The sequence below is a fragment of the Mauremys mutica genome, chromosome 1, assembly GCF_020497125.1.
Source record: "Mauremys mutica isolate MM-2020 ecotype Southern chromosome 1, ASM2049712v1, whole genome shotgun sequence".
Taxonomy (NCBI): domain Eukaryota; kingdom Metazoa; phylum Chordata; order Testudines; family Geoemydidae; genus Mauremys; species Mauremys mutica.
The window spans coordinates 155,889,078-155,910,449 of NC_059072.1; the positions used below are offsets into that span (position 1 = coordinate 155,889,078).

General features: G+C 43.0%; 1 protein-coding gene across 1 annotated transcript in view; it reads left to right on the forward strand.

Moving 5' to 3' along the window:
* Positions 1–21,372, forward strand: part of POLQ (DNA polymerase theta) — a 143,399-nt gene that overhangs the window by 17,478 nt on the left and 104,549 nt on the right. The window contains exons 7-10 of the mRNA XM_045001059.1: positions 10,043–10,202; positions 10,321–10,464; positions 12,313–12,525; positions 20,526–20,668. Of these exons, the coding sequence (XP_044856994.1) occupies positions 10,043–10,202; positions 10,321–10,464; positions 12,313–12,525; positions 20,526–20,668 (660 nt within the window). The remainder of the gene's footprint in view (positions 1–10,042; positions 10,203–10,320; positions 10,465–12,312; positions 12,526–20,525; positions 20,669–21,372) is intronic.

Here is a 21,372-nt window from a genome sequence, read left to right on the forward strand (position 1 = left end):
GTGATGGGGGGGCTTCAACTATCCAGACATCTATTGGGAAAGTAATCTAGCAGGGCACAGATTATCTGACAAGTTCTTGGAATGCATTGGAGACAAGTTTACTACAGAAGATGAAGGAAGCAACTAGGGGAGAAGCAGTCCCAAAGTTGATTCTGACAAATAGGGAGGAACTGGTTGAGAATTTAAAGGTTGAAGGCAGCTTGAGTGAAAGTGATCATGAAATGATATGGTTCATGATTTGAAAGGAAGGGTAGAAGAGAAAACATCAGAATAAAGACAATGGACTTAAAGAAGGCAGAGCTTAGCAAACTCAGAATTGGTAGGTAAGCTCCCTTGGGAAGCAAGGCTAAAGGAAAAAATGTTCAGGCGAGATAGCAGTTTTTTTAAAGTCACATTATTAAGGGCACAAAAGCAAACTATCCCAATGCTATCCTGATCTGATGATGTCAAATTTGCAAATGAACTGAAGCTCAGCAGTTTCTCTTTGAAGTCTGGTCCTGAAGTTCATTTGCTGAGCTTCAGTTCATTTGCAAATTTGACACCATCAGATCAGGATTAAACAAAGACTGTGAGTGGCTAGCCAACTGCAAAAGCAGTTTCTCCTCCCTTGGTGTTCACACCTCAACTGCTAGCAGAGGGCCTCACCCACCCTGATTGAACTAACCTCGTTATCTCCAGACTGATTCTTGCCTGCATATTTATACCTGCCTCTGGAAATTTCCATTACATGTACGGTATCTGATGAAGTGGGTATTCACCCACGAAAGCTTATGCTCCAATACATCTATTAGTCTTTAAGGTGCCACAGGACTTTTAGTCTGGATCTGTAAAAAGCAACAAACACGGCTACCCCTCTGATAGGGAAATAAAGGTACTGAGGCACCATTTTACAAATATATTAGAAGCAAGAGGGAGGTCAACGACAGCGTAGCCCATTTACTCAATGAGGAGGGAAAGACATTAACAGAAAATGCAGCAATGGCTGAATTGTTCAAATGCCTTTTTTTGCTTTTTACCAAAAAGGTTCAGTGATGGGAAGATTAACATAGTGAACTTCAGTGTAAATGGGGTAGGATCTGAGGCTAGAAGAGGGAGAGAACAAGTTAAGAATTACCTAAATAAGTTAGGGTATTTGCACGGTGCAGTGTAAGCCCAGGCTTGAGCCCAAACCCCTTTTCCGTCTACACACACGTCTCTCAGACTTGGGCTCAGATCGAGAGTCCTAGGACCCTGCAAGGCTGGAGGGTTCAAGCCCAGGTCAAGCGGTGATCCAGGCTTGAGCCCTATTGCTTTGCGATGTAGACGCAGCCCTGATTGACTCGTCTCCTGGGAATACACCAACAGTATCCCACAATCCCATGGGCCAACTTCCTTTGTCCTCTCTATCCAAACAATCTCCAGTCGACTCAATTGAAAATAGAAGCCATCCTTCCTGGGCATACAGCAGCAACTCAGTGAGTCAGCATTAACCTTTCCCTTGTCTTCTGATCACTGAGCTGCAAACACATCTTCGGCGAGCCTTCTGTGTTTGCAATAGAGACCAAGCAGAACAAGCCTTTTGTAAAACGCACTGCTTCATGGTCACGTGATTATAGCCAGATTTCGGTGAATCTCTGATGTGAGGCCAGTAAACCTGTTGACTTTAGCAAAAGTACCAGCAATGATCACGCATACCAACAGACAAATAAAAAGCTGGCAGCTTTGCAAATTTTCCGGACTGGTGACCAGTGCAGGGAGTGAATTTAGAATCTCAAGAGCGAGTGCTGGAAGACCAGGGATCAGAAGCGCACCTTGTGAAACTCGTAAGCCTCATGCTTGTTTTTATGAGGAGTTTGGTGCTTGGCACTGCGCCTTATCAAAGAGCCAACTGTGGTGCATGACGACCTGGTCAGCCCGGATCGTGCCCAGCATGGGGACTAATGGGAGCCAGGAGCAGGCTCCGAGTGAGGATCATGAAGTGGCTCTGTTTCTGAAACCAGTCAGAACAGGCTGTGGAACAAGATCAGCAGTCAATTCTGGGTCTGCAATAAACCCAGAGGAGACAGAAGCTGCCCCATAGCCAGATAAATTTCTGATTCGAATTAAAGTTTATTACTGCAGTAATGGGAGGGATTTCTGCTCTAAGAACCAATCCAAAGTTATGAGAAGCCTCAGCTACCAGCATGTATCCACTAATGGAGGATTGTATCCCAGCAGTTTGGTGCCCCTGCCACCCCCCAGCATGTGGAGTTCAAAATGGTTACTGGGAAATGCAAACAGTAAAGAACAGGTTTAAAGAGTATTTTAACTCATGTTTGCTAGGGTCATTCATGTTTTTCTTAAAGTAATAATTGCTTTAAGTTTGCCACTCTATAATCACTGAGTGTCTATGGAGCTGTCTGGAAACAGTGAACTTAGTGTGTGTTTGGGAAAATGTGTTCTTCGAGTGCTTGCTCATATGAATTCCAGTTAGGTGTGTGTGCGCGCCACAGGCACGGCTGTCGGAAGTTTTTTCCTAGCAGCTACCCGTCGGGCCAGCTATGGAGTCCCCTGGTGCGCCATCAGTATGGCACACTATATACGACCCTGCCGGCCCGACCCCCCTTCAGTTCCTTCTTACCACCAGGGACAGTTGTTGGAACAGAGGCTTCTTGCTTTGCAAGTGTCCCACTAATCCCTAGCTTCTCTGTTATCTTCTGTAAATGGTTCACTCTGTTAGTTAATCATTAGTGGTTAGTCTTGCTACTTAGCAGGTTGGGGGGCTCCCCCTCCAGCACGGGCCCCATCGGGGACTCAGGGCATGCGGTTTCTGGGCTTCAAACCCTGTAGTTCCTGTGTGAAGCCTATGCCGACGGGCAACCCCCTGACTCCTGTCTTCAGTATCTGGGAGAAGCCCACCAGTGAGACAAGTGTAAGATCTGCAAGGCTTTCAAACCTCGCACCAGGAAGAAGAGGGACATCCATCTGAAGCAACTCCTAATGGAGTCAGGCCTCCGTCCTCGGCAGGACCCGGCCCCGAGTGCCGTGGTGCGGAGCGCTTCCACTGTGGTCCCATCTACGGTGGTAAGAAAGGACCTGGGGTGCTAACCCAGGGACCGCTGATCCCCTGGGCCCCAGAAGCATTCTCACCGGCATCGCTCTCATTCCCCACTGCCTGCAAAAAACAGGCAGATCCCCCCTGTGAGTTGTTACTGCAACTGTACCCCTGGAAGGGAACAGTGCAGGGGTTGGGCCTATGGCCTGCAGACCATTGGGCCAGGCACAGCCAACGCGGGACCCCATCTTTCCAGCGAGCCCTATTCTCCTGGACTCCCCACGGCTGCATGTGGAGGAAGCTATGATGCCTTCCACCCCGGACACCTTTGAAGCTGCCAGGGGCCTCATCGAGATGATGGCACCTAAGTCTCCCACTATGAGGGACAAGCCTCCACTCTCTCGGAGCATGGCACCATTCAGAGGCAAGCCTGCCATTTTGGGTCCATCAGCCCCCCGGCCTGAATCTTTGTGCTGCTCTGAGTCCCGGCCCCATGCCCAACGCTGGTCCGACTCGTGGCACTGGTCCCATAGCCCTGACTCTTGGAGCCGCTCCCGCTCGAGGTGGTCGTCGGCATACAGGTCTTGATCCCATTCGAGATCCAGGTCCCATTCTAAGTACTGACGCCCCCCCCTGCCCAAATTAACCAGCTCCTTTCCCTCCACAAGCACATTATTACAGGTACTGTTCCCCTTCTTCTATAGGGCCATGCAAGTTGATAATGTGAGAACACAAAGCATCCCTGACTTCTGTTGCCCAGGTGCAGCCAACTGTAGTAGATGCTGGCTGAGTGAACCGATTCAGCTGCTCCTTGTTGTTATAGGCCCATTTAGGGGAAAATGGCTCACCTTTGGCTTCTCAAAGATTGTAAAGAATACAGCAAGTCACAATAATGCAGAAAGCATTGACGAATTAGCATTCAAATGGGTCTGCTGACACCTCCAATTGGATTTTAATTTGCCAAAGCACATTCAACAGCCATAGGATCTACACCCACTAAGAGTGTAATTAAACCTTCTTTTGCCCAGGCCTCTGAAATCAGGGTATTGCTTCATAAGACAAAGCAAAAGGGGATATGTGGGGTCCCCCAGAATAACAATGGGGATAGTGTTTATGATGATGATTGGTGGGAACAGTGTCCCAGTCTGTCCATGAATGTAGACTCCTGATTGGTGAAAAACCCTGATGTGAACTTTGGGAATGCAGGTCATGTTGACCTTCGTAAATTGGCCTCTGTGGTCCTTGAGGGCCTGCATAACAATCAAGTAGTACCCTTTGTGGTTTATGTACTCCTTGAGGAGGGCAAACTATGGGCACACGAGTCCCATCAGTGGCCCCTGTGCAGTTAGGAAACCCCATTCTCTCAAAGCCAGCAGTTATTTCAAGAATATCTTTAATGACTGCCACCTTTAGATAAACCACACACCTTATTGCCTCAGAAACCTCCACCACCACTTTGCTCACAGTCGCCTTTCCAACCCCAAACTGGTTAGCAATGGACTTGTAGCAGTCAGGGGTAGCCAGCTTCCAGACTGCTTTAACAACCTGTGGGGAGGGATAGCTCAGTGGTTTGAGCATTGGCCTGCTAAACCCAGGGTTGTGAGTTCAATCCGTGAGGAGGCCACTTAGGGATCTGGGGCAAAAAATCAGTACTTGGTCCTGCTAGTGAAGGCAGGGGGCTGAACTCTGACCTTTCGATGTCCCTTCCAGTTCTAGGAGATGGGTATATCTCCAATTATTAAATCTGCTTCTGGACTGGCAAGGGTGAGTGTGTCTTTAGGCTGGAGGGTTGGGGCAAGCTGCTCACAAAGCTGCAGAAATGTAGCTTTCTTCATGCAAGAGTTCTGGATCCACTGCTGGTCATCCTAGGTCTGCGTGACAATGTGAGCCCACCAGTCTGTGCTTGTGGCCCTGCATCAGAAGTGCCAGTCTACATAGCATCAGCTGGTTTACTGCTAAGTAAAATATGCCGATTTTACTTAGCAGCATCAGCCAGTGCGAGTCTGCCAGGTCTCCTCCTCCTCCTCCTCTCACTCCATCATGAAATCTGTCAGGTGCCTTTGGTGGGTCAGAAAAAGCTGCCGAAATGCCCATTGGCACATCCCAGAAGCTTTGTCCGTTTTCTGACACAGGAATGAAAGCATAAGCAAGAGAAGTTTTTCAAAAGGCTGCTCCTCTCGCTGACTCCGACAGCTGGGATCACCCAGACCAAAATAACTCGGCAGGCTGTGTTAGTGGGCTGTTCAAACTTCCTGTAACATACAGGGTGGGCAGTAAAGTTTTCCCACAGTGCATCATGGTCAAAAGGCTAGAGCAGTCGCATTTTGAGAGGGTGCTAGGGACTCTGAGATTGTTTTGACTTGGGTCTGCGTGCTGCAGTGTGGACATCAGCAGCCAAGGTTCAAGCCCTGGTTAGAAAAATCTTAACATAGGGTTAAGAATCAGTGTAGTCACTCGAGCCCAGGATTTTCTAACCTAGGTCAGGTGACTTGTGTCCCACTAACCGTAGGCTTATATTGCATTGTACACATACCCTTAGATGTCTTCAGGTTGGCAGTCCTAGAGGAGTGGTTTTCAACCTGTGGTCCACAGAACCTTTGGGATCCGCAGACTATTAAGATTTCCAAAGGGGTCTGCACCTCCATTTTACAAATTTTTTTTTTTAGGGGTCCGCAAATGAAAAAAAGGTTGAAAACCACTGTCCTAAAATATTTAAGGAATTGGCCGAAGAGATCTCTGAGCCACTAGTGATTATCTTTGAGAACTCGTGGAGGACAGGAGAGATGCCATAGGACTGGAAAAGAGGTACTATATTTCCCATCTATGAAAAGGGGAATAAGGACAGCCCAGGGAATTATAGACCAGTCAGCTGAACATTGGTACCTGGATAATGGAGCAATCAATCAGTTGTAAGCACCTTAGAAGATAAATAACTGTTAACATGGATTTATCAAGAACAAACTATGTCAGACCTATCTAATATACTTCTTTGATAGGGTAACAAGCCTTGTTGATGTGGGGGAAGTAGAAGATAATACATCTTGACTTTAGTAAAGCTTTTGATACTGTTCTGACTGAAAGCAACCCTGTATTTGCACCCTATACACCATTGTAATAATCTTTATACAAAATATACATTGTGAGGCATCATTTGACAACTAATAGCTTGCTGGTCAATAATATGGTGAACTGTATGTAGCAACATCCTATGCAAAGTTATGAATTTCCCTTGTAAAATGATAGCACATGTTCAAAATCACACAGCTCTGCCTAGACAAAAGTTGTTAAACGGGTCTATCCTTAACACAGGAATGTGTGTTTACCTCAATTTACATATAAATAGTAAACATGGTCCTTGAGAAAGCATAATGGAGAAATGGCAGTAGACGAAAGATCTGCATTTTAGCATACACCAGGGAGAAGAAAAAACATGGAGCAACCTTCACCACTGGATTCCATGTCACCGCCTTTACTGTATGAATAAACTTTGCTTTGAGGGGTAATCCTCAGAAGAATCAACTTCAAAGTGTGACTGGACTATAAAAGTGAAGGGCAAAAACATCCCAATGTCATCTCTCCTTATCTCTTTCCCTATTTCACACACTTTCATCTCAGAAGACAAAGGAACCAGGCTTTGACTTTGGGGGAGTTTCTGATCTGAAAATTTGGTCAGCAATATTGCTGGGAATTGTGGGGATTTTACCTTGGGCGAGGTCTAACTTATTAAGTTTTAGATACCAGAAAGTGTTTTACCTTTTTCTCTTGTAACCATTTCTGACTTTAATACCTTATACATATGCTCACTTAAAATCTCTTTAAATAAACATGATTTTTTTTTTAAATATAAACTGTCCCATGTTGTGTTTGAACTATACTGTTTGGTAACTCCATTTAAAATATTAAACAGTTGAATATTGATCCGTTACAGGGCATCAGACCTCTAATATCTGAACTGCCCAGGTGAAGGCTGGACACTGCAGAACAGACATTTTTTGGGGAAAATTTGGCACTGGGAGTATGTTGGGGTCACACTTCAGGTAGTAACCAAGGCTGCTGGAAGCCAGCGTGTGGCTAGTGTGTTGCTGACAGGCTGCTGGGGCAGAGTTACTGGACCAGGGCTGTAGCTATACACAAACACTCAGAGTGACCTGCATGCTGGTAGACTGTTTGTGAGTGGCCCAGGTTGGGAGCTACAACAGCAAAGCATTGTGAGGTGCCCAAGGTTGCAGGGCAAGCGGTGACACAACCCCTCACTGGTCTGGATTGCACCCTGGAATGTGACAGCTATCTCACATGATTAGCTCATAAGCAAACTAGGGAAGTATATGCCAGATGAACCTACTTATACAGTGGGTGCACATCTGGTTAGAAAACCATACACAGAGTAGTTATCAGTGTTCACAGTGAAGATGGAAGGACACATTGAGTGGGGTTCCGTAGGGATCTTTCCTGTGTCCAGTTCTATTCTGTATCTTCATAAATGATTTCGATAATGGCCTAGAGAATACACTTATAAAGTTTGAGGGTGATTCTAAGATGGGAGAGGTTGCAATCTCTTTGGAGGACAGGATTAGAATTCAAAATAATCTTGGCAAATTTGAGAAATGATCTGAAATAAATAGGATGAAATTCAGTAAGGACAAATTTAGAGTACTACACTTTGTGCAATTGATTATTCTTTCCCCATACAAAATGGGAAATGACTGTCTAGGAAGGAATATGCAGAAAAGGATCTGGGGGTTATAGTGGATCACAAACTAAATATAAATTGTCAGTGTAATATAGTTGCAAAAAATCAAACATCATTCTGAGATTTATTAGCAGGAGTGTTGTAAGCAAGACATGAGACGTAATTCTTCCACTCTATTCAGCATTGATAAGGCCTCAACTGGAGTTCTGTGGCCAGTTCTGGGCACCACAAATTGGGAAAGATGTGGATAAATTGGAGAAAGTCCAGAGGAGAGGAACAAAAATGGTTAAAGGTCTAGAAAACATGACCCATGAGGAAAGATTGAAAATATTGGGTTTTCTCAGGAGAAGAGAAGATTGAGGGATTGCGGGGAGGAACATGATAGTCTTCAAGTATGGAAAAGGAGGGTGATAAATTGTTTTCCTGATCCACTGAGGACAGGACAAGGAGCAATGGGCTTAAATTGCAGCAAGGGAGATTTAGGTTAGACATTACGAAAAACTCTAACTGTAAATTAAGCACTGGAACCAATTACATAGGGAGGTTGTCATTGGAGGTTAGACAAACTCCTGTCAGGGATGGGCTAGATAATACTTAGAGCTGCCTCAGTGGAGGGGACTGAACTAGATGACCTGTCAAGGTTCCGTCCACTCCTACATTTCTATGATTCTAAGATCAGCTCAGCCTGTTATATAAAATAAGCAAAATTTGAGAGAGAGTGGCAAAAATTGGATTTGTATAAACAAAAAGAGCTATGATTAGAGATCATAATTTGGCATAACAAGTGGAGGGATTCCAGAAACCAAAATAAATGTTTATAATTGGAATAACTGTAACTGTGTTTTAATTGAATACTTTTGATGGGATCAGGTTGCTGCCCCTTTTTCTAGAGCAGGGGTCGGCAACCTTTCAGAAGTGGTGTGCCGAGTCTTCATTTATTCACTCTAATTTAAGGTTTCGTGTGCCAGTAAAATATTTTAACGTTTTTAGAAGGTCTCTTTCTACAAATCTATAATATAAAACTAAACTATTGTATGTAAAGTAAATAAGGTTTTTAAAATGTTTAAGAAGCTTCATTTAAAATTAAATAAAAATGCAGAGGCCCCCCCCCTCCCCCCCGATGGTGGCCAGGACCCGGGCAGTGTGAGTGCCACTGAAAATCAGCTCATGTGCCGCCTTTGGCACGCATGCCATAGGTTGCCTACCCCTGTTCTAGAGGTTACATGGCAATATGCTTAAGCTAAGTGGGCTGGAAAGCCAAATTTGTGGACTCAACAGCTTGAGGGAAGGAGTTTCACCTTTAAGGTGACCACAGTTCACTGGGTCCCTGGGATCTATCATCAAGGATTTGGGCCTTTGTCATGATCCTGGAATATGTCCTAACTAGACTGTGCAAGAAAAGGGAGCCAGATAACATCACCACCTTTGCTGGGTTTGGCAGAATTCTGAACAAGACTTGTCATGAGCACTTGAAGTTTCTGCTTCTGCTTTCTTTGTAGTGTAATATTGTTTTTCCTTCTCTACCTGACTTCTGCTTTCTCCTTTATTCCTCCTTTGGCCATCTGCTTAAAAATAATCTGGTTTAACTATCCAGAACAAATCCATGTCAGAAACATGCTGTTAACCTCTAATCGAAAAAGCAAGCTATTGACAAAGATCTTAGTGTGACTAGTAAGAGTTTAAATTTCTGTGCGGCTATTAAAATTACGGTATGTGCTTTGTCTGTAATTTCCAAGAAATCATATTTTATACTTTCTCTCTCTCTCTCTCTCTCTCTCTCTCTCAGCAAGAAGTTATAAGTTATACTTTCTTATTCTTTTCCTTCTCTTGGGAGTGTGTATGTTTGTCTTGTTTTGTCTTAAAAAGACAGAGTTGAACTTTAATAACCACTTGACCGTCATCTTTAATACCACCTAAAGAAACTGTCAGACAAGGGAGTTTTCCATATAAGAAACTCTGTACAACTAAAGGGAAAGGGAATAAGGGAATTGTTAAAATTTTTACTTAAATTCTGAAGTTTCAAATGCTTTAACTGTTTTTTGTGTTAATAAAAGGGTAAAAAGGTTTTAATTGTGATTGTAACAATGGGAGTAAGCTAGGGATAATTTGACACAAATCTTGAGATTTATCTGTTGTTGGGCCCAAGACATGTATACATCAGTGTACCATACTAATCCCTAGACTTTTGAAAGTCAAGAAAACTCAGCTCCCTTTATTTCCCTTGTTTCTCCCTCTCAATTGGGATAGGAGATTTGAAGTGGGATAAGGCCAAAGTGGCAGCATTTACAAACCCTGTATGATACAAGAACTTGTTGAAAGAATTGTCTGTCTCAATTCAGGGAGATGAAGACCATGTGGTGAGCCTGTGTTACGAGACCATTCGCGATGGCCATTCAGTCCTACTCTTCTGTCCATCCAAGAATTGGTGTGAAAAACTGGCAGACATCATAGCCAGGGAGTTCTACAATCTGCAACACTGGTCCCTGCAGCAGGCTGAGAGTAAGAGGGGATGAGAAAGGAGCTTAATAGGAGACTATGAGCTGCACTATGCCTTTATAGCAGAGTAAGCCTGCTGAGAGCTATAAAAATATTCTCTCTCTCTCTCTCCTGACTAAAGGGTTTACCAAAACCTCACTTTCACCAGTTGCCTTGGACAAGGAAGGAATAGAGGAGGTGATGGACCAGCTAAGGCGCTCTCCATCAGGTCTGGACTCTGTGCTCCAGCGTACTTTACCATGGGGAGTGGCATTTCATCATGCAGGTATTTGAGTTGTTTACTCATTTCTCATGAGCATACTATATAGATACCAAAATCTAGATGGACTTATATTTAGTAGTCATTTTCTGAAGTCTTTAGTCCCTTTTTTGTTACTTATAGGTAAATCAAATGTTATTGCCACCCACAGCTAACGCTAAAGCTGAGATTATTTTTGTGACCTAAAGCTTAACTAAGTAATTGTGCTGTAAACCACCTCTCTCTATTAATTTCAACATAAAGGACAATGGCAATTTACAAACCCAGCTTTTGTTAAATGCTGGAAATACTGAGTTACAACCAAGACATGTTGTCAATACTATAAGCCTTGTGAGTTAAGACAATGTACTCAACCAAACATTGAGACAGGAGCTGTTATTCTGGGTCTCTGACAAAGGGCGAACATGGAAAGAGAAAAACTGTCACCGTTAGTGGTAGCTACTACCTGTTTACTCCAGCTCTGCAATTTGTTTCTCAGATAAGTGTGGTCCCTCTGGAAGGGTAGATTGGAAGCAAGGTCCAGTTGTTGGAAGAAGTTTCCTCGTCTGTCCTGATGGTAGAAACCAGTGGATACTGCATCAAATATGCAGAGACCAGAATCCAGAGATAATGAGGGTGTGTAGTTAACCTTGAGAAAAATCCTGGTGTGAAACTCTGACAGGCTAAACGCTCGTTTGATCTCTAACTTAAACTGGAATATAATGTAATTTAAGGACAGTGATGTGCTGAATCAACCAAAGAAAGCTCTTCTCTCCCCTTGAGTTGTTTGGGTGTCACTAACTGTAGTTAATGGAAAACTACTCAGGCTAATATGGCATTCTTTTCTGGAGACTTCCAGTGGCCCCACTGACTTTCAGTTCCTCTGAATTTAAAAACAACCCAACCTTGAAGGTATGCCAGCAAAAGTTCATTTTTGAAAACAAGATTCCCAGTATGCATCAGGTTCCTTCTTGTCATGACTTTGAGTAATTTTAGGTCCTTTGTCAGAATCCCAGGTTAACAGCTCCTCAGTTTATAAGCCTTAAACTTGATAGTTTATCTCTTGTAGGGAAGCTGGTCTTGTTGGCTCTATTGTCTCAACAGCCCTTTGAGAGAAGGCTGCAAAACCAATCAGGGGACCTGAGGAGAGTGACTTACAAAGAAAGATGAAAGAGCTGAATATAGGGAGATTGGGTTAGAAGGAAGAAAAGTCTACTAATATTTAAAGCCTATAAATGTCAAGGAAGAAAAAGAATAACTTAGGGTGGTGCAAGGCTAGGGACTTAGAAGTAGACTGATGAAATCATATAAACGGAACACTTCCTGGCAGTAAGATCGATTAAGCTGTTCAGCAACCTCCCAAAGGAAGTGTTAGAAGCCCTTCTGGATACTCAAAACTAGACTGGAGAAAACACTGGGAAATTTATTTTTGGTTGTTTGCAGGGAAATGAACTAGATAACTTAGTTGGACTCCAGGTTCAAGACAGCATATCACAGAAATTAAATAGGGAAAAAAACTGTTAACTCCGAGCCCCTATTAAAACTGCTGGCTCCAACTTTCTTCTGTTTATAAAGATTCTCAAATAAATATTGTGTTTGTCTGACCTTGTATGGCATTTGCAAGCACTTTGGAGGAGCAAACTGCTAAATCATACTATTGGTTAGAATAGTTAAAGGAAAACATTTCTGTAGAATTGAGATTATTTCAGCCATGCACTGCTCAAGATACTGGTGTGACATGGCTCCATAGTTCTAATCACTAATAGCAAGTGTTCATTAACACATGGGCTGTTCTCACAAGGCTTTCTCTGCTGATGGTTATTCTTCACCACAAACATGCTGTTAGTGTGTTTATTGAAAACATTGTCTCCTCAGGTCTTACTTTTGATGAACGGGATATAATTGAAGGGGCCTTTCGCCGGGGGTTGATTCGAGTCCTGGCAGCAACATCCACCCTTTCTTCAGGGGTGAATCTGCCTGCACATCGGGTAATTATCCGAACACCTGTGTTTGGTGGCAGACTCCTGGACATCCTAACTTACAAACAGATGGCTGGGAGGGCCGGCAGGAAAGGAGTAGACATAGTGGGTAAGTGGAGGCTTTATTAACATTTTCTAAGAACTGTGTTAACCTAATTACAACCAGGGCAGTGCTTTACAATTAGTGACTAATCGTGATGAATTCTTTTGTTGTTCAGCAGGATAAAGTTAATCAAGATTAATTTGTTTGGTATTAATGGGGATATAATTTATAATTCCTAGGGGATTCTGTATCACTGCATGAATTGATTTTGGTGTCTGCATGTCAGGTTACTGGAGGCACAGTCTATTCTTTGTTGAATTTCATATCACCTCTAATACTTGGATCATTTGCTTTAATTGTGTGGGGTATGGCTAGTTTAGCAAGGAGTTTTACAGACTTAAAATTTGAGAGATTATGTTGAAGTTTTAGACCCAGAATTTGGCAAACAAATACCTTCCACTTCAACGAGTAACTTGAATTTATAAGCCTCTCTCCAGGTGAACTACTTGTTTTGTGAATCTGAAAAATATTGAGTGCTTCCTTCTGGCAGTTCACAGAAAAAAGTATCTTGAGCTGTGCTAGCATCAGTCAAGAACTCTTTTGGCATGGCAAGGCAAATAACTTTGTTAATGTCAGTTTTATTCAGAACGGAAGTTTATTTTATGGCTAGAATTGATAGGAATTGGGTTTTTTGCAAATGTACAAACAATGTGGAGAGTATAAAGATCAAAATAAATATAAAACAGCTGCCCTGCTGAAGGCATTATTGGCTACTTGCTGGAAGTTGATTGCACTCTCTTTATAAATGGATTACTTCAGGGGTTCTCAAACTTCATTGCACTGCAACCCCCTTGTGACGACAAAAATTACTACATGACCCTAGGAGGATAGGGGGTGCAAAGCCTGAACCCGCTCAAGCCCTGCTGCCCAGGGTCAAAGCCCGAGCCTGTAACCTGAGCCCTGCCACCCAGGGCTGAAGCCCTCAGGCTTCGACCCAGGGCAGTGGGTCTCAGGCTTTGGCCTTGGCCCTGGGTCACAGCAAGTCTTAAGCCACTTTGGGGCCCCAACCCACAGTTTGAGAACCTCTAGATTAGATTTATGGCTACATTCATATTTAATGCACAGTTGCAACTTGTAGACACTACATATCTTGAAATGTAACATTCCATCTTGATTTGAGCAACCTGTCAGCATCTCATGTTGTAACCTAGTGTCTCTGTAGGACACACCGCTGCTTTGAAGAGGGAAGTCACATGCTCTGTTGTAGAATTTCTTGTAGCCTGCTGGTTACACTTTGACCAAACCTGCTGTAAAATGAAGTTGCTTGGCTTTTGAAGCTCCTTTTTTTTCCCCCCTCATGAGGTGTTTTAAATTTTACCTGTCTGACATGAACCTTAGTTTACTCTTGCACAGTATGCAGTCTGAACATATGCTTATGAGTTTATAAATGTACCCTCCTCCCCCCCCCCATTCTGTAAAGCATTTTGGATGAAAATGTAAATATAATGGCAAATACCAGCTGCTGCTCTTTCTACCACAGCAATTCTATTTTCAGAAACAACAACGTCCTAGAATGGATTAGAAATTTGGTCGACAAACAAGGAACAAAAGTAAGGTTTGAGCTGAGAAAGATGACCAACAACCTTCGTCTGTAGCACAATTAAAAAAAAAAAATCTTTGAGATACTGTTTCAGTGGTACCTCACACCAGTCAGGTTAAAATATACATAGAGGTTGAAGGGGATAAATGTTGGTGAAATTGTGGTGAAAGAGGAGATTGTATGCATATATGGTGGATATGTCTAGTCATTAGAGAGTATTGGGATGCAGTCAATGACCAAATATAAAAAATGATCCTTTGGTGATCCTCCTGGCACTTCCAGTGGAAATGGTCACTCAAAAGGAAATGAATGAATCTCTCTTCTGCTAGTAGTTGCTTGGCTATTAGCATCTCACTGGAAAAAGAAAAATAGCAAAACAATGGAGGAATGGTTCAAAAATATATGGGAGGTTGTGGTTATGGAAGAATTAACACACCAATTATGTACCCAGCAAAATGAACAGATAGTTACTTAGATATTTGGTTACCTTTTACGTCAGAGAAAGTACATCACCTGCAAAAAACAACCAAATAACTCCTCTCCGCCCACCCCTCGTGTGCATACATCCACCCACACCTGTTCAATTTTTTTAATAATATTTGGTAGACATACCTGGTCTGTTAAGTATGTGTATATTGAGATTTCACTCAATTTAATAAAATTGACATAGATGTTGTAATGATGCTCACTTAGTAATGTGGTAGCACCCTCTTACATAGAAAGATCAGATTACTTTATTCCCATATAATGTCTCTTTAAACAAATGCCAACTGTTGTAATGATAGTTTTTGTTTCTGGGCAGCCACCTTGATGTGGTGGAGAAGCTTGTGTATCCTTAAGACCCTAAGAGCAATGCCATTGGGAGTCCTGTACTCCTGGTAGGGTCACCCATGGTGGTTAGGTCGAAGGTGAGGTACCAAACAAAGTGAAGCCCAGCCCAACACAACCCAGTACAAGACCTCAACGGCAGAGCAGGCGGATGAAGCAGGATCACTTCTCAATGGCTGCAAAAGTGGACAAAGGCTGCAACGGAGGAGAACCCCCTGGTCATACTGGACCTCCTTGTCGCTGGACACAGGTGCCTCTTCTGCCAATATTTGTGTGGCTGCTGATGCGAAATGGCTCTCCCACGTTAAATTACTCACACACAGGCTTCTCTCACAGGAAGAACTTTTTCCCACCTCCACCCATAAAAGTTCTGCGGCGATGGACGAGTGGTGACAGGGACAGGTGAAGTGATCACCAGGAGTCCCTAGTCACAGACCCACACGCAGGTGGTGACCGCAAGATGGTCGGCATGTGCCCCTGGACTGAGATGGTCGGCATTATTGGCAGCAGCAATCACGACTGAGCAGGCCTTTTTAGGAACGCCTCTGTTCACTCCATATGAGGAAGGGGCTAGAGAAGGTGCCCCACAGAGAGGCTTTCTCACCATACTCAATGGGATAAATGTGTCCAGAGGGATCACTCCCAATGCGGTCGAAAAATGAAAATGTTTCTTGCCACTTGGAATGTCCATACTCTACTAGATGAATCAAAAAGTGAAAATACCCAAACACAGAACAGCAATTGTTGCCCAAGACCTCTCGAGGTACCACATTGACATCATTGCTCTCAGTGAGACAAGGCGTGTAGGTGAAGGCCACTTGAGGGAAGGGGGCAGCGGTTACACTTTCTTCTGGAAAGGAAAACCAGCAAGCGACAGGCGAATACATGGTGTTGGCTTTGCAATCAAGCACCTTCTAGTCAACCGCCTGACTGAATTCCCTGTCAGCATCAGCGAACGCCTTCAATTGGCCAGTAAGTCATTTGCTACCATTATCAGTGCAAATGTGCAAAGCACGACCTTGTGATCACAAACACAATCTTCAGACAGCAGCAAGTAAAAAAACAACTTGGCAACACCCATGTTCAAAACAATGGCACCTCCTTGACTATGTCATTGTAAGAAAATAAGATCTAAGAGATGTCCAAATCACTGATGTGAGAGGAGCTGATTGCTGGACTGACCACTGCCTGGTGAGACCAGTCATGTCTATCTGGATTGCATCAAAACATAGAAAGCAATCCAAATCATACAGATGGCAAACATCCAAAGATTTCAGTCCTCAGTGCACCAAGAGAACTTCCAAACATTCCTCAGGGAAAAAATGACCATATGCACACCTGGAAATGACAACACAAGTGTCGAAGACTGGGAAGCCCTAAAATAGACCATCCATGAGGCTTGTGAGGAATCTATCGGCTTTGCTACCCGTTACTATCAGGACTAGTTTTACAATGGCAACATTGAGATCACAGCCCTTTTGGACTAGAAGAGAAAAGCTTTTTGTGACTGGCAAAACCATTCATCATCCAGTCAGAGGCAAAGCTCTTTCCATCAACTCAAAGCAGAAGTTCAAAGGAGGATCTGAGAAATCAAAAACAAATAGCCCAGTGGTTTTAGCATTGGCCTGCTAAACCCAGGGTTGTGAGTTCAATCCTTGAGAGGGCCATTTAGGGATCTGGGGCAAAAATCTGTCTGGGGATTGGTCCTGTTAGGAGCAGGGGGGTTGGACTAGATGACTTCCTGAGGTCCCTTCCAACCCTGATATTCTATGATTCTATGGTGGGAGGGCAAAGCAAAAGAAATCCAAGCATTTGCTGAAAGACATGTTCTTCTTCGAGTGATTGCTCCTATGCATTCCAGTTAGGTGTGCGCGCCTAACTGGAATGGATAGGAGCAACACATCTCGAAGAACAACAGTTACTACGGTGAGTAACCGTCTTATATGCAGAGCATTTTTTGGGAGACGAAGACTCTGTATGGACCAAGCTCATGTGGCCTGTCACTGCTGAGATCCAGAGATGGTAGTACCCTTCTTAAAGATAATGAATCCATCAAAGAGCGCTGGAAGGAACACTACCAAAAGCTTTTAAATCAAGAATCAACTGTGACTGATGACATCATTGACTCCATCCCTCAGCACCCAATTTGGGAAACTCTTGCCAACCCACCAACACCTGAGGAGGTCCGCAAAGCAGTTAAACGAATGAAGAACAATAAAGCACCGGATCCTGATGGCATACCAGCTGAAGTACTGAAAGTGGGGGGAGAAACACTGACTAACAAGTTTAATTTGCTGCTCCTCAAAATCTGGTGCACCGAACAAATCCCCGCTGACTTACGTAATGCTAACATAGTCACCATTTTCAAAAAGGGAGACGGCCAACTGTGGCAACTAATGAGGCATTGCCCTTCTCTCCATTGCTGGGAAGAGTCTTGCTAGAATCTTACTGAATTGCCTGCTCCCTCTTGCAGAAGAAGTACTTAAAGAGTCCCAGTGTGGCTTCAAACCATCATGAGGCACCACAGACATGATTTTTTTTCAGCCAGGCAGGTCCAGGAAAAATTTCAGGAAGAATACCAGGAGCTGTATATGGCCTTTATTGATCTGACCAAAGCCTTCGACTCTGTCAACTCTGAGGCTCTGTGGAAAATCATGTCAAAGTTTGGCTGCCCAAGCAAATTTATCACCACTGTAAGATTACTCCACGACCAGATGATAGCCTCCATTCTGTGCAGTGGCTCTACTTCTGAGCCCTTTGTCATTCAAACTGGTGTAAAACAAGGTTTTGAACTGGCACCCACCCGTTTCTCCATTTTCTTAGCAGTTATGAAAATGTTATCCCAAAACATCTGCCACAGGACATTGGCATCCAATATCGGACTGACAGCAATCTTTTCAACCTTTCTGGTTTCCGTGCCAGAACTAAAGTAATATTGGCAACAATAACTGAACTCCAGTACGCACATGATTGTGCTGTAGTTGCACACTCAAAGGAGGATCTACAAACAGCCCTTAATTGTTTCTCTGAAGCTTACAAAAGCCTAGGGCCAATCTGAACACCAGCAAAACAAAAATTCACCACCAGCCCGCTCCTGGTCAATCATCAGACCCAGCAAGGAATATTTTCATTGACGAAGAACTGGAAAATATAGAATACTTGGCAGCCATCTGTCACAGAGGGCAGACATAGGTGTCAAGATTCAGCGCAGAATCCGCTGCACCAGCCTTGCCTTTGGCAGACTGTCTTGCAGATGTTCAACAATCACAACATAAGAACACACACTAGACTTTTAGTTTATAAAGCGGTGATAATCCCAACTCTCTTCTATGGCTGTGAGACTTGGGTGACCTGTAGAAAACACCTGAAAAGCCTGGAACGTCAGCACCAGAACTTTGTTCGGAAGATCCTCAACATAGTGTGAGGATTGCCACACTAATGCCAGGGTCTTTACAGAGGCCAACATCTTCAGTGTTGAGACCCTGATTATCCAGCACCAACTGTGTGTGCATGCCTGATGTATGCTTACCAGAACAGCTGTTGTACTCCCAACTCACTAAAGGAGAAAGGTTTTAAAGACATCCTTGAGATAAACAAACAACAAGAGATGTGGCATCGATACCACACACTGGGAGACAGTAGCCCAGGACAGGGATAACTGGCAAACACTTGTCAGAGAGGGAACGTCCATTTTTTAAGGAAAATTGCCTTGCCCTGGTCACAGAACAACACCAAAAAAGAAAAGACAGACAACTGACATGCAGCGATCATGGCCCAACCCTGACATCCAACACCACCTACTATGTCTGCTAGCAAGCCTGTGGCTCAAGTATCAGACTCCTCAGTCACCAAAGGACCGATTAAACATCTGTGAAAGAGATCATCCTCGACCTCGAGGGATCACTGACAACAATATGACAAGGATATGTAAACTTGTTAAAACTTCCTAAATTGTGTGTGTGTGTGTATATGTGTATATGTGTATATATGTGTGTGTATATGTATGTATGTATGTATGTATATATATATAGATATATATCTATATATATCTATATATATATATAATTACTATATATGATTTTTAAGAATAAAAAGAAAGAAAAGAAATTTGGTTGACAAAAGAGGGAACAGAGACTAATTGTTACTGTCAAGACCTCCAAATAGTGGAATATTGAAGTATCTGGGGACTTGAGTTTTTTCATTTGATCTGAGTAGAATTAAACTTTTTAATGTTTCTAAATTGGATTATTCCTACTTCTTCTCTGTTTGTCAAAATTGTCTCTCTCTTTCCATGGGAGAAGTGAGCATGACTGTTTAGTATTGAGGAGCAGAAACTACGAAATTGGCTATGTTTCACCTTTTTCCATTTCTGAGTGGAGTTGTGCAGGATGGTGAATGGATTAGTTACAGAACTACATACTGAACTAGCAGTTAGAGATGGACAAAACTTGTTGGATCATCCAGTTTTCTTCTCTCCAATGCAGGATTGTTCCTCAATGGCCAGAGCACTAGAAGAATTTGTCTAATCTCAGATGATTAGCAGATTAGTTAGTTCTGTGTTTGAAAAGGAATATGTTTTCATCTGACTAAGACTGCTTGTTGTAACTGTTTAGCAGCTATCCGGAGATGTTGGCTCTAAATGTTTAATACCTTTCCAGTGAGGGAATTTGTTTCTTCTTCCATGACTTTTTTTTTTTCCCCCCTGTGGTTCACTTTATCATTATAGATAATATGATTATATATGAATGTCATAAATATGTTGGTGGACAGTAGTTTTGGTTCACAACGTAGGGACCTTTGTATGACTTTCCCTGCCTCCTTTGGAATTTCATAGGTGTATGAATAACAGAGATTAAATTAATGTTAGCTGATACATTAATGACTTAAGTACTATATATTGTGGTATATTGTAACAAATGGTTACTAAGTTAGTCTCTTAAGGCTGCTGTCTTAGAATCTGTAAAGCTATCAGGATATTAATATATTTTCAGTATGTTCTGAAGTATTGCTGTCAGACTGTATTAGAGAGAGGTATCATTCAAGTGCTGTGTAGTTTTATCTGAGCTGCCCAGTTTCTGTCACATTTCACTTCTGTTTTCTCTCTGGGTTTGTCACAGTCATTTCATCCTACAACAGAGGAGAGAAAAAAATGGACTCCTCTGCCTATTGTGGAACTAGTCGACTTCAGGACAAGCCAAGGCTTTCTCTGTCCTGAATCTTCCCTAGTATTGGATCTAGTGAGTGCAGTGTCTGTTAATTAAACAGCATATGCCATCTGTTAACTGTCATGCACCTGTGGAGCTGTTCCGCAGCATTGGGTAAACTTTGTTAAGGATTGTACAAATATAAAATTGCTTGGCTTTTTGGCCAATATCACCCAAAGTGTTCACAAGGCAATTCTCTGATAATGTGTCCTTACTGAACTTTGTAGCTATTACAGCAAAATGGGCTAGATATCAAGCAGGAATGTTACCTGCAGTATATTGAAATTTCTTACTCATGATCTGTGTAAATTTAAATGATGTTCCTTGCATGAATTGATAGATAAATCATTTAAAAACTCTTCAAATTATGTCTTAATTGAAAATGTAGCTTGCTTTTCTTTTTTTGAGCACTTCATCTCTTTTTTTTCTCATAGGTGAGAGCATTCTAGTGTGCAAGTCCTCTGAGAGATCGAAAGGCATTGCTCTGCTTCAGGGATCACTCAAGCCTGTCCACAGCTGTTTGCTCAGAGGAGAGGGGGAAGGGGTTACCTCTAGCATGATACGAGCGATCCTGGAGGTATGGGACACATGGAAAGGGACTAGAACTTTATTTGCTCCATTATTCCACTTAAGTTTAGGATGACTGCTTATGTGAGATTGCTAAACATACTTCACACCCATTCTTCTTCTGCTTCCCCATTACTTCAATCCAGACAGCTTCACATGAAAGTAATACGTATCCATTTCAGTCTGTACTTGCAGCTGCAATATAAAGATGGAGCTGAGATTGTTGTTAATTCAGAGAGGAAGTGACTCTGAAAATTGCATTTTGGGATTCCATCTTTGTGTCTCAGTGACTCCATATTAAATGTGCCCAGGTTATAGGTGGAAAAAGGTATCACTGCTAGCACTGCATGTTTAAAACGAGATCTGAGGCAAAAGCTACACTACGAGCTAGGGGTGTGATACCCCTGTTTGTGTGCATATACTTGCGCTAGCTCTCATCGAGCTAGCACGGGTATAAATAGTAGCATAGCTATGGTAGCATGGTTGCAGAGGCATGGCTGGTCCATGCGGCGGGTATATACTTTGCATAGCTCAGCTGTGCTTCTGTTTCTGCTACCTGTGCTACCATGCTGCTATTTATTCTTATGCTAGCTGAATAAAGAGTTAGCACAGGTATGTAGACTCATAGACTTTTAGGTCAGAAGGGACCATGATGATCTTCTAGTCTGACCCCCTGCACAAGGCAGGCCACAGAATCTCACCCACCCACTCCTG